General features: G+C 51.3%; 1 protein-coding gene across 1 annotated transcript in view; it reads left to right on the plus strand.

Annotated features, from left to right (window-relative positions):
• Positions 1-15,217, plus strand: part of KCNT1 (potassium sodium-activated channel subfamily T member 1) — a 90,293-nt gene that overhangs the window by 6,025 nt on the left and 69,051 nt on the right. Inside the window, exon 2 of the mRNA XM_072883466.1 lies at positions 10,260-10,439. Within this exon, the coding sequence (XP_072739567.1) occupies positions 10,260-10,439 (180 nt within the window). The remainder of the gene's footprint in view (positions 1-10,259; positions 10,440-15,217) is intronic.

Below are 15,217 nucleotides of genomic sequence, written 5' to 3' on the forward strand. Positions count from 1 at the left end.
GTAAGTCTTTGTATCCTTGAACACTGTGAAAAGACTCTTCCTCCTCCCACGTCTCTCTATTATTTTCTGCTTTCAATAGAAGGGCGTGTTCTGCAGGGGTCTGGAGCGCGGAGAAGTTTCTTCTCCATGCTTCATCCCTAGCTGCTTGTAGCAGTTTGGGGCTGTGCAGAAGGGAGAATTTTCCCAGCAGATCATTAGCATGAATTAGCACTTTCCTGATCTTGCAGCCTTTTTTTTTTTTTTTTGATGTGAGCCTGGAAAATGCTGGGCACTGGCAAATCTGGTAGAGGGTATAACAGCTTGGGGTGAGGGGGGGTGAGACACCGCCAGGATCGTGTGCCGTGGGATACCGGATACGCTCCTGTGAATAATGATTCGGGAGAGTAACGAGCTCCACCTTGAGAGCATCTCCTTGCTCATCCTGATGAGAGCTGGGAACAGATAGCGTTGTCCTGCTTGCAACCGGGCATCTACCAAGACGAGGGTTTTGGCTGGTTCCCAAGGTGGAGTGGGTGACATTGGTCCCAGGTGAGCTCCGTGTGGGAGGGGAAGCCCCGGGAAAAAATGGATTGGGCAACAGCGAGAGGGCAAAGGACTTTTAAGCCTCGCTTTAGCTAGAGGTGAGCTTTTCTGTCCCCTGGGCGGGAGGAGGGAGGGCTGCCGCTGCCTGCAGAAGGGTGCAGCCGCAGGAGCGAGACTGTGATGGAGCATTGGGATTTTTGGGGGCCAAGAAGGGTCCTTGTGGGAGAATTATAACTGGCCAAGACCCACTTAGCTTTCTGGCCTTCCTCACGATGCCAGCTGCTGGAGCAGGGACCCGTGGGACAGCCGAGGGGTAAGTCTGGGCGGTGAGTGTAGCTGCACTGGGGTAAGCGATACCTAAGGCTGTGAACAGAGGAGTGGCCGAGGTACTGGCCATAGTGTCCATAGGCATTACGTTCCCCTTTTGAAGCAGGTAATAGTAAAGGGCTGGCTGTTGGCTCCAGGAACAGAGCCGGAGGCTGTGACAAGTGAATTGCTCTTTTTTTAGTTTAATAATCTGTTTAGGTTTATGATTTTTCATGGTCGGTTGGGATGAATCATGAGCCTGGTGTTATCCCGGTGTGCAACAGCACCCTGTCATTAAAGGCCGGGTGATTTCCCGGGGAGTCTGCTGTGCATAGCCTCCGAAACCCCAGCGGGACTGGTGGGGCCTCGCAGCGAAGGAGCATTAGTGAGGGATCGTTTCTTACTTCCAGCAGCCTGAGTCCTTGTTGCTTGGTTTCTTGAGCGTCGGAGATGATTCTGCTTTTAAGTGAACTTGCATGTGCTCCCAGGCTGCCTTGCAAACCCAACACCGTGATAAGGAAAAAAGGGTCATGTCCTTGCTGGGGGAGGGCCGGGTACTCTGGGAAAGCTGCTCCTCAGCATATAGCTCATACAAGGAAGATATGGTTTAATGTTGTAATCCATAAATAGTCCTGGAGATCGCTGGGTCAGGAATATCCCAGCAGGGTTAGTGACCTTGGCTCAGCAGGCTGTTTTGGATTTGCCCCTCCTTCCGAGGTTGTTCCCGGCCGAGATGCTGGTGAGAGCACTGTGGGTGCTCCTGAGCCCGTCCCCGGTGGGAAGGGTCGGGCTGGATGGGTGGCTGCAGGCAGAGCTTGGCCGGAGCGTCGTGCCCGGGTGCAGATCGCTGGTGTAAAAGTGGTTTGCTTCCAGTGGGGATTTGAATCTTCACCTCTGGAGGAAGGCGAGTGAGTAAGGTCCTGCCGGTCCTCCTGCGGCAGGAGCCCTCCCGGTTGCAGAGGCAAGACCCTTGGAGACCTCTGCCCAAGGGCGTTGGGATGGGGAGCAGAGCTGTGGCCTTAGGAAAGCCCAGGCTGGTTCCCTGCACTAGCCACTGCAAACACTGTCTTCAGCTTTTTCTTTTGGTACTACTTAATATTGCCAAGCAAAGAAGAGGAGAGAAGTGCCTTTTCCTTCCAGGAGGCTCTTTGAGAGAGGCTGAAGCCTGTTTGCTGCCAGAAGTAGGGGCATGGTTTTCGATTTGCAGCATGTCTGCAATGCACTCTTGCTAAAGGACGGGGGTTTGGGGTTGCCGTGGGTGGCCCTTGGTGCATGCCTTCTCCTGTGCTCCTCGTCTCCCTCCCCATCAGCCCTTCCCTGCCATCTCCAGCCTGTTCTTTGTCCCGCACGGTTGCAGCTGTCTCTCAAACCTCTGCAAAAGGGAGGGATGGGACACGCAATGCCTAAAGTAAAATAGCAAGGGTTAAACCGGAAACTCAGTGCATGTGTGGAAAGGGCTCCCAAGGCTGCGGGTGTCCCTTCTGTCACCTCCCCACCGTGGCACATACCTGTGCCTCTGGCAGAGGAACAGGGAGCAGGAGTGCGGGGCTGGGGGTGGGTGGTCAGGAAGGCACTGGGATCAAGTCAGTGCGCTGCAGAATGAGGTGCATGTCGAGAGATGAAACCTGGCCGCGTGCCACTGCCTCGCTTCACCGGCATGGCAGCCCCAGCCCGGGCTTGAGGAGCGGGAGCTGGTCCCCTCACCTGCCAGCAGCCCTGTCAAGGTGCGTAGGATGTGCTTCCCCTCCCTCCTTTCTCCCAGTGTTATTTATGCTTTGCAGTCACCAGGGACATCAGCGTGACTTGTTTACCTTTGCTTCTGTTGCAAACGCCCCCAGCACTGCCTGGGCCTTCCCTGCAGGATGCTCTTGCCCCGTGGAGCAGGAGGAAGGGCTGGCTGCGGCTCGCTCCCCCCGGCTCCCTCGCCGTCGGCGTGGCACCGATGGATAGCTTCACCGGCCTCCCGGCCGTCGGGGCTGGAGGAGCCGAGGACGCTGCCTGCCTGTGCCACTCCTGTGCTCGATGTGCTGCTGTTGGGATCACTGAAGAGTGAAAAGACTCCCCAGCGGGGCTTTGCCTTCCCTGAGTTTTACCCTGTTGTACAAAGTGTACGTGTGCATCGGGCCAGAAGGGAATGGGGAGATGTGGGGCTGAATTGTTAATACGGGGTTGTCTAATAAGAAAAATGTCTCTGGACCTGGAAGGTGCAATTTCTACTTTTATCTTCTAGAAAATAGCATTGCCAGCGGGGGGAAGGCTTGTGGAGCTTTGCACTGACTCACGCTTCCTGTTCGTTTTCAATGTGAAATACACAAAATGCTAATTTTTCCATGAGGCCTGTGGTGCTAAATTGCCTCCACACGTTGAAAGCGAAGTGATGGATGGATTTGTCACAGGGCTCAGCAGTTTTGTGGAAGTTTTGAGCAACAGCAGCCCCTGACGTGGACAGTCCAACTGTCCATGGAGGTGCAAATTTGGATGCAGGAGTTTAATCTGGGAGATCGAGCGCTTCATATATTGCGTGTATATATGTGTGTGTGCGTATGTGTGTTCTGCAGCTGTTGTACCCACAAAGCATGACTTGGGCAAAAGTTGCTCAGAGTACCTGGAAATCATGACTTGGATGTTGTTATGGGCCTGTTCGCATCCCTTGGAACACTTTAAACTCTTTGAATCACAAAGTATTAAATCCACGACTGTTGTACAAGTAACAAGAAGCTGACAAAACAATTGAACAAAATGGAAGGCGGTTGCTTGTGGACAGAGGAGTGATTGTGAAGTAGAGAAAATGATCTCATTAAAGGAAATAGATGCCCCCCTGCCCCGGTCTTTCCCTGATTCCCCTTTTCTGTATCAAGCTCAGGGCGTTAGTGCCTGGGGCTTTAGCACTGGTCTTTTTAGCTCTTTTTCATACATGACCACTGAGTTGCTTTGCAAGTTCATTAGTTCATCATTCCTGTCCCCCTGGTTTGATCTGTGGGATTGCCCACAATAAATGCTCCTTTCACAGGGTTGTTCCACGCAGGTGTGGCAAGGGCAGGCTCTGCTCATGCAGCCAGCAGCATTTGTGCTTCTTGTTGATTATCTTTAAGGTTGGGAGTCGTTCTGATCGCAATGACTTATCATTTGGTCATGGGACTTGTGCTTAGAAAATGGAAGAGATTTTTAATGTTATTTTTTTGGGGAAAGAACCCTGCCGCTTGGTCTGTGCATGTGCTCTCCAGCGTGGCCCTTCTCAGAAGGCCATACCTTGGTGTAGAAGATCCTTCCGTGGCTCTGGACATATCATCTGGTTCCAGGGCTGTATGAATGACATCAGTGAGTCACCGTAGGACCTCTGGGGAGGGGACGGTGGGATAACAATCTGGGGCTCTTCCTCTGACAAGCCTAGACGTAGCCGACAGCGATGGTAGCTGGTGCTCACAGGGAGCTAAGGAACGCGGGCTGCTGAGGCAGTGGCAGAGAAAGCGGCTCTGTGCCTGAAATGAGCACCCCAACTCTTCCACAGGGACGTCCCTGCAGGGAAATCCCGCCCTGAAAGCTGCTGAGGTTGGTGTCCGGGGAAGGGCGATGCCAAGCCGGGGTGCGAGGCATGCCTGTCGTGGGACCTAGCCTGCACCTGTGTTTGCCCACGCGTGTGCCGATCTGCTGCTTTCCTTCCCTCCGTGGTCTTTGCCCTCTCCTCCGGCTGGGCTGTGTTGTGCTGCCATGCCAGCTCTCTGTCCCCCTTTGCCAGGAGAGCCGTGCCAATGCCGGCAGCAGTCCTGCGTCGCTGGCGCGGGAGGGGTTGCTGTCTTCCAGCCCGGCTCTGGAGACCGAGCATGCGTCTCCCCACGCACTCGGCCATTAGGAGACCCCACAGGGATGTCACTCAGAAGCAAAAAAACAAAAAGAGAGGGGGGGGAACAACAGTAACCCGGTAACCATAAGAGCTGTGGGAGGAGAAGCAAATAGAAGATGATTGCATATATTTTAATAAGTATAGAAAAAGAAAGGGCAGAATTTCCTGTACGGCTTTGTTCAGCGGAGAGGCTCCCAGAGCCTGGCAGTGGCTGAGCTTGCCTTCGCTGATGGACCAGGGATGCAGGGCCAGACCGCGCAGCCACGGCTGGTGAAGCACTGCGGCAGGGAGGAGAGGCCATGGCAGGGTCCTTGCTGTCCTGGGGCAGCCCGGCTCCAAGAGTCCTCGTGCGAAGTGTCCCATCCCTTAAGTGCAATCTAGGAACTGTTGCCGTACAATGGGTCTGGGCCAGCATAGAGCAGCTGGAGGCTCCCACCCCACCAGTGCCTGGGTTTAGCCTACCCACGGTGATGGCCAGGCTGGCTTTGCCTCTCTAACAACAGGTTGTGCTGCAGCCCCACGTCTCCGCAAGCAGCAAGAGAAGGGTCGGACCCTGCATCTGACTCTTGCTCCACCATTGCTCTCAGCCAGGGATTGTCCTTCCCGTCCCGGTAGCGGTGACAGGAGGCACAGCAGCAGCTGGCTGAGGTGTTGCAGTACGTGCCGGGTACTGAAGCTTGAGGAAAAGTGACTTTGCCTGGGGAGGGGATGTTGAGATTGGACACAAGGTACTTGCTTCCCTGGCTACACATCCAGACTCCCTGGACATCCTCCTGGGGAAAGGATAGAGTTGGGACAGACAGCTGTCAGCAGGACCTCATGCCTCTGCCTCCTTTTACAGCTTGGAGCAGTGGGAGAGGAGGGATTTAGACTGTAGGTTATACAAGAATTTGCCCCAAATGTAGGTTCAGCTGTTTCTTCTGTTTGTGCACCCCAGCCCCTAGAAGGAGGAGAGGAAGGGCATTCTGGGAGGGTCTTCAGTAATTTTTGGTGCCAACAGAGCAGGGGGTGTCACTGAGAGCTCTGGAGCTCCTGATGGTACCTGGCAGGTTTCACAGAATCGTATAGGTTGGAAAAGACCTTTGAGATCATTGAGTCCAACCGTAAACCTAACACTGCCAAGCCCACCACTACACCATGTCCCTAAGCACCTCAGCCAAACGTCTTTTAGATACCTCCAGGGATGGGGACTCCACCACTTCCCTGGGCAGCCTCTTCCAGTGCTTGACCACCCTTTCAGTGAAGTAACATTTCCTAATATCCAGTCTAAACCTCCCCTGGTGCAACTTGAGGCCATTTCCTCTCGTCCTGTCACTTGTTACCTGGGAGAAGAGACCGACCCCACCTCTCTCCAGCCTCCTTTCAGGCAGTTGTAGAGAGCGATGAGGTCTCCCCTCAGCCTCCTCTTCTCCAGGCTGCACAACCCCAGGTCCCTCAGCCGCTCCCCATCAGCCTTGTGCTCCAGACCCTTCCCCAGCTCCGTTGCCCTTCTCTGGACACGCTCCAGCCCCTCCATGTCTCTCTTGGAGTCAGGGGCCCAACACTGAACACAGCATTCGAGGTGCAAAGGGCAGGTTGGGCAGTTGCATCATGCAGGTACCAGAATGTAGGATTACGGATCTGTTAATGATCCTGGGCGGTTTGGGGTTGGTTCGTGATGGGAAGCAGGAGGATGCTCGGTGGTTTCTGTGGTGTATAGCGAGCAGGGAAGCAGAAGAGGAACTGGGGTTGTGTCCTTCCTCTGCTTTGACATATATAGTAAAAAATAATAGCAGAAATCCTAAAATACATTGCAACAAGCTTCCAGCCCGTAGAGTTTCCTCTGAGGCAAAGCTCTTGGGTGCTGGGGACCCGAACAGCCTCTGACGAGCTCCACAGGGCACGCGCGTTGCAGGGCCCCCGTGGCCAGGCGCAGCCCCGGCCGGCACAGGCAGATGTGTGGGCTGTCGCTGGTCTTCTGCCTGCATTTCCAGCCTCAGGGGATGGTGCTGTTAGCAGCGTAGCTTTCCTGTGTGCCCCGGGTGGAAATACAGCAGGGGAAGAACGCGATTGCAACCAGCCCACGCATGAGAAAGCTTACTGAAGAAACCCAAGGTTGGTGCAGCTCTGAGGGTCCTGCTAAAGCGTGCTCCAAGGGGCAGCTGTGTTTGCTAAACTGGGACGGTGATTGTGCCTAGCTGCGGTTTAACAGTAGGAGAGATCAACGGGGAGATCTGGTTTGGATCACGCTCGGCTTGATCCCAGTTCCCGTGTTCCCAAGAGGCTGAGCAGTAGGGTGTCCCCCTCGCAGCATGCCGATCGCTGCCGGGGAGCTGGCCAAGCTGGGGGAGAGACGGTGTCGTAGCGAGAAAGTGGAATAGTGTTGAGGTTTCCATATGCTGATTACAGCGTGCATTTTTAGTGGTACATGGTTCTGGAGGAAGGAAGGAAAGGGAAGATAAAAATAAAGCTGCAGTCCTGTATTTAGCTATAAACCACTTTGGGATTTTTTTTTTTTTCAGTAGTATTTGAAGACTATGCAATAAACAAGCTTGTTCATGAATTTTTTATTTTATACCACTACTGCTTTGAAGAAGTAGCCGCGTTGCTGTGGCATTTCTATAGCTCAGAATCCCTATGTTTGGGCAGAGAGGAGGGTTGCAAATTCTCTGTGCCGATGTCAGGAGATCTGTGTGCAGTGCAGGAGCACTTTTTTTCTAAGACACTGATGTGCAACATACCTTAAAGCCACTGTGTAATTGATAAGGACATCTTTATCAAATAGGTGCATACAATATTTCTCTTACTGAACCTTCATCCAGAATAAACAAATGTGCCAAATTTTTAAAATTCTGAATGGTTTCGTATGCGAGAATAAGAGAATATATTCAAAATGTAGCTGCTGCTGTGGGTGGGAGAAGAAACTCAGATGCAAATACATAGCAGAAATTGTGTTTCCAGAGATACTGATATAATTGGATTTTACTACAATTTCTTAACACTAATAAAGGATAGCAGTAAATATTTCCTTTGTCTCATGGATCTGACACATGATCTGAGGCCAAGAGAGATGGATTAATTGGGTTTGAAAAGAATCATGTGGAGTTTAAAAAAAACCCCACGCCCAGAACCCAGAAGACATTTGAAGAGGATGATTGCGTACAGATACGAGCGCCCTTAGCTGTCAGTGGGTGCAGGGTAACGGTGGGGACCTGGCTGCCTGGACCTCGGGCAGTGGCAGCCGTGGGGACTCTAAGACAGGGTGGAAGCTCTGTGTAAAGGTGCCCTTTCCACATGGCACTCGGTGTGTCCGTGGCTGTGCAGCCATAGCACTCGGCCGTTCCTCCAGGAAAGGAAACAACGTGCTCCTTTAAACAGGCACTTCATAATCAATGGAGATTATTGTGTGTGACAGTCTCCTTCAAATGCAATTATAATCGCCCACGTTTGGAGTTAGGCACCTGGCTCCCCACTTTAAAGTACGCATTATAAGAGAGTGGATGATTTTTAAAATTTCTTTTTTCTCTCCCTGAAAGTCCAGCTTTAGGATGCTGTCCTGGCCTCGCAGCAATAAGAAATCTTAGCTGGGCTAGAACTTCGCTGGAGGTGGCCTGGTGAAAGTATGCTTGTGGCATAATTTATCATAGTTGAGCCCTAAGAGGAAAGACTTAATTGTGGCTTTTTTGTGATTAGATTGTTAGATCCTCCTTTGCAATGTGAGCTAGAGACGATCAGCTAACTTCTGTGGTTATATCAGTCAATCCAGAGGGAGTCCTTGAGTTTGCAGGAGTTTGGCTTGATTTCTCCTAAAGACCAAGTTTTGGATCAATGTATATCATGGAATCACCTCCCTGATGCCCAAGGCCCTGCACAGATGCGTTACTCAGTGCAGAGCCTCGGCTGCAGTGTGCATATGGCAGCTAAAAGGAATTGAAAAGCTCTGGGGGTATAGAATTAAGTGGCAAATAACATCAGTGAAAATCATCCGAAGCGCTGAGAGTGAGCTGTGCTGCCTTCTGGGGCTGTGTTCAGCAGAAATTTCGCATGCTGATTGCTCTTCCAGAACCTCGGGAACAACAGCTGCTCAGGATTTTGGAACCTGCTCAGCTGGGAACTTATTTACAGGGGTTTGAGTTGTTAAAGGTAGGAGATGGTCTGAGGAGCCTCAGATCACAGCTCTACAGCCAGCAGCAAAACCCCTAGATGTCTGCTTATTGCCAGTTTGGTATTCAGCTGTTTGAAGCTCTTTTGCCTGTATATAGCTTATGCAGTATGTACTGGAGGCAAAGCTGTGGGAAGGTGGTAAGAGTGGGTGGGAGAGGCTTTGGGTGAGACCCTTGGAAGTACATCTGACAGGAGTTGGAGCCTTTCAGCTATCTGCCTGCCTCACGCTCCAAAGTTACACGTGAGGGACAAAGAATCAGCTTACTGCCGAGGTGCCATGTCTCCTCTTCCAGTCTCTCCCTTTCCTTTCCTCTTTCTACAACGGGTCTATGAAATTGGAGTTACTGTCGTGGCACAGATGAATTTCATTGATGAAGCCAGAACCCAAAGGATCAGGACGTGTGATCTTGCCTTGTGCGTCTGCACGCTGACTTTGCAGCATTGGATGGCTTTGTTGCCTTGTGAAGGGGAGTTTCAGCTTAACCCTGATCTGTTATAATTCGTAGCTCTAGCTGACATGGGGAGCAGCGTGGTACCCATGTTCTGGTTGGTAAATGTGGTTTGACAAAGGAGAGCAAAGACAAGTTCTTAACCCTCTGAAATTACAGTCTGAGAGCTGGGTGAGTTCCATCCCTTTTCTGTGTGGCAGGGGAGACTGCATGTGGCTGGCCGTACACAGTGCTCTCTCTGAGCAAGCACCTTGGGTCTCTCCCAGGCGTTGCGATCCCCCCACCCTTCATCGGAGACATCAGCCTGCCCAGGGACGGGTGATATATCCTCCCGGCCACGACACTTGGCAGCTGGACAGCTGACTGACTCATCAGTGTTCGCGGTTTCTCATTTAATACTGGGGCTGTTCAGATGATTTAAGCGCTGGCAGTCCAGAGAGGAGGTTGTGCTTCTGCTTCCAGCACGGTTGTGGAGCCATCGCCTTGTCTGCCTCCCATCCGTACTTTTCTTTGCGGGGGGAGGCGGGGGGTGGATCTGGGTTTGGTTGTCAGCCGTAGATCTATCTTGCGAGCGGTTTTATTTCCTCCTGGCGATTGGGCTTTTCCATTGGCTCCTCTCGCTCTCTGTTGTTCGCCTGCCGAGGAGCAAATGTCCTGTGCACGGCGCTGCCCTGCGCGGGGGGCTGCGGGGCGCTCCGGGGGACCGGGCTCCGCGCCGTGCCCACCCCGCCGGCCCCTCGCCTGAGCCCGGCAGAGCCCCTCGCCCCCATGCCCCCCAGGGGAGCGCTCTGCAGGGGGGGCACCGCCGCCTGCCCCGCAATGTAATCGCCGCCGGCACGGGGGGCCGCGGTTCGGGGCCGCGCCGGGCGGTGCGTGCGGGGTGCGGGGTGCGCGGGGCCGGCCCCGGAGGAGGTGCCGGGGCGGGGGCGGGCGGCGGGGGCGGGCAGGGCAGGGCAGGACGCCCCCCCCCATTGCCGCTGTCCCCTTCTCTCCCGCAGGCTCTCGTCGCCCGGCGGCTGCGGCGGCGGGGACGGCGGCGGGAGCCGCAAGAGCGGGGTCATTCTGGACATCGCCGCCCTGAAGATGACGGAGCTGGAGTCCGAGGTGCTGCCCCTGCCGCCCCGGTACCGCTTCCGCGATCTGCTGCTGGGGGACCAGTCCTTCCAGAGCGACGACAGGTTCGGGGCGTACCGGGGGCGGGCAGCGGCGTGGGGGGGCACGGGGACACACACACACACGCCGCGGGACGGGGGGGGAGAGGGAGGGAGACACACGCCTGGGGACACACACGGCCCGGAGGTGGGGACACATACCTGGGCTTGGGAACGCGTACCTGGGACACCGGCGGCCCCCCCCGCGGGTGGGACACCCACGCAGCGGGCGCGGGCGGACCCGGAGCTGTCCGCGGTGCTGATCCCCGCGGGGCGCGGAGCTCTCCGCGGTGCTGACGGCCGGTTCCCGTCGCAGCGGCCTCGGCGAGCGGGGGTGGGTGCGGGCCGGCAACGGCCCGATGCGGGGGAATGTCGGAGTCCGCGGGCACTGGGATGTGCTGGCAGGAGCCAGTGGTCGTGCCCGGGCGAGGGGGCACGGGGATGCGTGTGGGTATGCTGGGGATGGAGGCCACGGGGATGCCTGTGGGTATGCCTCGGAGAGCAGGCACCGGGAACGTGGAGGTGTTCCAGGGCTGGTGGACATGCCAGAGCTGCTGAGCACTGGGATTTGTGGGTATACTGGGCCAGCAGACGTTGAGATGTGTGGGTATGCTGGGCAGCTTGCTGTGTCTGGGAGTCCCATCAGGGGGTGGCAAGGAGGAAAAGGAGCCGCTGTTTGGGAGATGCGTGGGATACAACTGGTGAGGTGAGGGGCTGCTGAAACTCCCTCTTAAGCCCTATGCAGAGTTTGGGCTGAGCGCATATGTTTGTTTAAGAGGTAAGGCTCATCCAGGCTGTTTTCAGAGGCTCTCTTTGCAGCAGGGGGTGCTGATGGGAGCAGAGGGACTCTAAAGAGCTGCTGTGGATGTGGCACAACTGTCCCTTTCTTGGGCTGTCTAGAGAAATGGCCTTTATGGGTTGAGCGCCAAGCCTGCTCTTCCTGTCTGGCTGGCAGGGATTTATTACCAGGTTGAGTGAGCTAAAGCAAAAGGAGGAATGCCATGAGTGGCAAGTGAATTCCATGAGCAGAGCAGTTAAATTAAGAGGAACAAGATCAACCCTCCCTTCAACTCTGTTCATATCATAAAAATCAAGGAGCTACAGTGCTAACGGGGAGTCAATAAGATTGTCATCTTTTCCCACCAATTAATTGCATGATGTGAACAGAGAGAGCTGTAACTTGTTGAAAAAACCCCTTCAATTGCTGGTGAGTTAGCCTTTGGGTAGCTGCTGTGTATTTAGTACACCTGCATCAAGGCTTTTGTGCGTCTGTCTTAAAAGGTAATTTCATTTTTTTTTTCATGTGTACAAGTGTCATGCAAAAAAAAAAGTGAATTTGGGTTTGAGAATGTGGGATTTACAGATGTTCTAAATAAGTGTTCCTGACTTGTATAGCTGTGTAAGAATTGATCTGTCTTGAAAATGAGTCTGTGATCCTCAAGAATTTAAAGCCCAGATTTCCTTAACAGGCACTTAAACATCAATATAGTTTTATGGCATAAAGTGAGAGGTTGATAGGAAATTTCTGCTGCAGAAAATGTCTGGATTTCAGAACAGTTATGATGTGGCTTATTTGGATAAGTCTGAAGGTTAGAGTTTTAATAGTTTTCATATTTAAGTATTTGAACGGATCTGAAATACAGAAGGTGGCAATTGCAGATTGTGTTTTTTCTGCGTTTCACTGGTATACCTCTTAACCTTCATTTTCATCTAGATTTGAGTGTTTCTGATTCAGAATCTCTCTTCAGTTTTAGTGTGGAGATACACTGGATTATTTTGTTAAATTCATTAGCCGTGTTTCTCAAGGTACCTTTGTTTCATTGGCTTTATGTGCTGCTATCTTTAGTTGTTTGACTTTCCCCTTCATTTAGAAAATATTGAAAACTTCACCGTGTGTTTGGGAATGCAAATCTATGAGCACAGGTTTGCTATTCCCATGTAGCCCTCTTGACTTCACTGGGAGTTGAGGTGAGCCACTGCCGTAGGCTTTGGGAAAGGTTGCCGTTAGGCCTCAGTTGCAGTCCAAGTCGTTAATGATACTGGGACCTTATAGATGAAGCAAGCTTGCTGGAGTAATTATGACCAGTAGATTAGTCTGTTCCAAACCAACTGAATAAGGAGCTGGTTTAGGCTAGCAGAAGAAAAGCAGAAAGCCTTTTTGGCTTTACTGTGCTTATAAATACTAAGCAGCTCAGAGATGTGCTTTGAAGTGCTTTGTTACAGCACTGACAGGAATGTGCTGAGGAAAATTCCCCCATGTAAACAGTACGGGGAACTGTGAACGGCAAAATAGAGCTCATTGGACTTACAGATGTAACACTGAAGGAAAACACCCATAGCACTAAATATCTCATTTATTTATAAAAGCAATGCTAAAAACATTAGTGTCTCAAATACCTGCTTTTGAAAAACTCCCCTAGAATGATAGTGCGCTGATGAAAGTGAGGAGGTTTCTGGGGTCAGCAGAAGACTAAAAGGATGGGAGGCCATGGGGGAATCCAGGTTTCGCTGCTTCTGGGGAGTTAGAACCGCTTCTGTTAGAGCTGTATTAATCCATCCTCGTCACAGAGGATGCTGAAGAGACACCAACACTGGACTGAGGTAAGAGAATGAGATAATGCTGGAGCCTGAGGAGATGAGAGCTTGCTGGAGCAAGTCGATTAGAGAGCTGTGGTATAGCAGGAGGAGAGAGCATGTCCAGATAACCCATGGAACTGAAAGAACTAATCAGTGAATATGAGGTGGAATAGGTAAAATAGGCTGCTCATAATTTACTTTTCTTTTTAGAATGCGAAAGGTGAAGACAGTCAGTCTAACTAAGTAGGGCTTACTCTTTGGCAGGTAGACTGATTGACATGAGAATTAAAATAATAGTTTGAATGTTGTGTGGAGGATGGTAATAAATCAGCCGGGAAGCAAATAGGAAAAGACCGACTAGAAGAGGAATGGGGGAGGTAAATGGATTTGTGCAACAGAGAGAGAAAAGCCTAATGAGAAGCAAATCTAGAGTGGTCAAATGGAAGTGCTCCTTCCAACATCTTCTTATTCATCTTTGGAACTCACTGCCACGAGGCATCTGGACGGCTTTGGGCTTAGTCGTATTTCAATACAGTGCAACTGTATTTAGATACCATGCTTGGCATTTTTGCGAGGCAGGTCTCTAGGCTATAGAAACAGGATTAACTGTCATTCAGCTCTAAATTTCCGGAGGATACAAACCGCTGTCTCAGGGCATAAATCTGACTGATAGGAACTGGGAGGTAATTTCTCCTTTGGGGAGAGAAGGTTCTCTTTGGGAACCTTGCAGTTGCCTCAGTTGCCTGGCATAAGTCCTGTCTGGTTCAGAAGTTTCTTTCCCTCTTTTTGGAAGGTTCTGCCAATGTCAATACTGGGAGAAAAAGAGATCTGTTCTGCTCTCTTATGGCAGTATCGCGTTTCTTATCTCACTGACGTTTTGTTGTCGTGAAAGTATTCAGAGCCTCTGGAATATAAAGGCAGAGTTTAAGATGTTGAGCCGGTAACAAAAAGAAGGTGAAGACCTGGGGGCACGAATACTGCTTGTGCCTGGCTGCCCTTTCACATGCTTGGCACGTGGCTCCTCCGGTCACGGGAATCCTCTGTGCGATGGTACCTGTGCGTAGGAGCAAGGCCAAGGGGTGCTGCTGGAAGGGAGAAGGAGCTGAAGGCAGCATCCCATCGGTGCTGCAAGCTTGGGCTCTCTAAGGAAGGCTTCTGTTCTAAAGTGATACTGGTATTTGCTGATTAAAGGCAGCTGAGAAAGCGCAGCTGCTGAATTGATAAATATTGTTTTATACCACAAGCTGTGGCATCCCTTTGATCTTTGCTGTCCTGACTACGGCACTTTTTGATCTCCTGCATTCTCTTTTCTTGAACAGTGCTGACAACTGGGTTGGGGCATGTATAAAAAAGCCCGTGAATAAAATTAAACTGTGTCTCAGAGAAGTGCCATTAGGAGCTTATTTGTTGCTTAATTTAAATAGTCTGAATACTTTCCAGAAAATCGTCATCAGAAGGCACAGTCCTATTTAGAGGAGCAAGAAGTAATGGATGTCACTTTGATTAAGTGCATTTTTCTGAGGCTAATTATCAGGAAAGAATCATTTTGATGGATAAGGATGTTTGGAAAAGCTGCTTGTGCAGAAAAATTCAGCAACGTCTCTATAAAATTTTAACATCGCCTGTTTCAAATAAAAGATTTTTCAGATGTTGCATAACCAAGAAAAGAGAGGCTTTTAACAGCTGGGGTGAATTCTTTTAAGTTTCTACTTCCAGGTTAGATAGATTTTGAAAACTTCTTTGTCTGTTAACTGACATCTGGTCTTTGTCTCTTGAATTTGTCGCTGAGTGGTGGCTCTAAATCACAGGTTGGATTATACTTGGCACAAGCAAACTGTAGTGCTGAAATATCGGGCTTGTAGGATCTTACCCTTGCAGTTTTCATGCTAACGTGCCCCAAGTGACTTCCCCATCAAATGCATCGTTACATTAATGGATCTGAGCAGTTTTGTGTCCCTGTGTCAGGTTCCTTGAATATGTCTGCGGCTGAATCTCCACTTTGTTGCCATTTGATTTAATGGGCAATTTTTCCCATTTTATTTGGAAGATGCAGATGCTAATTTGAAAATTCCAGTTTGTATTCAGAAGTTAGAGACATTTATTTCTGTGATGGTGAGGTAATGGCCAATATTTTAGGTTCTGGACTGCAATGTCTGTTCAGGCTGTACCATCTGCACTTGTGAAGGTTTGTACCTGGATTTAGGAGACCCAGCTCTGACTCTTGTGTG

Source organism: Ciconia boyciana, chromosome 18 (genome assembly GCF_034638445.1).
Source record: "Ciconia boyciana chromosome 18, ASM3463844v1, whole genome shotgun sequence".
NCBI lineage: Eukaryota > Metazoa > Chordata > Aves > Ciconiiformes > Ciconiidae > Ciconia > Ciconia boyciana.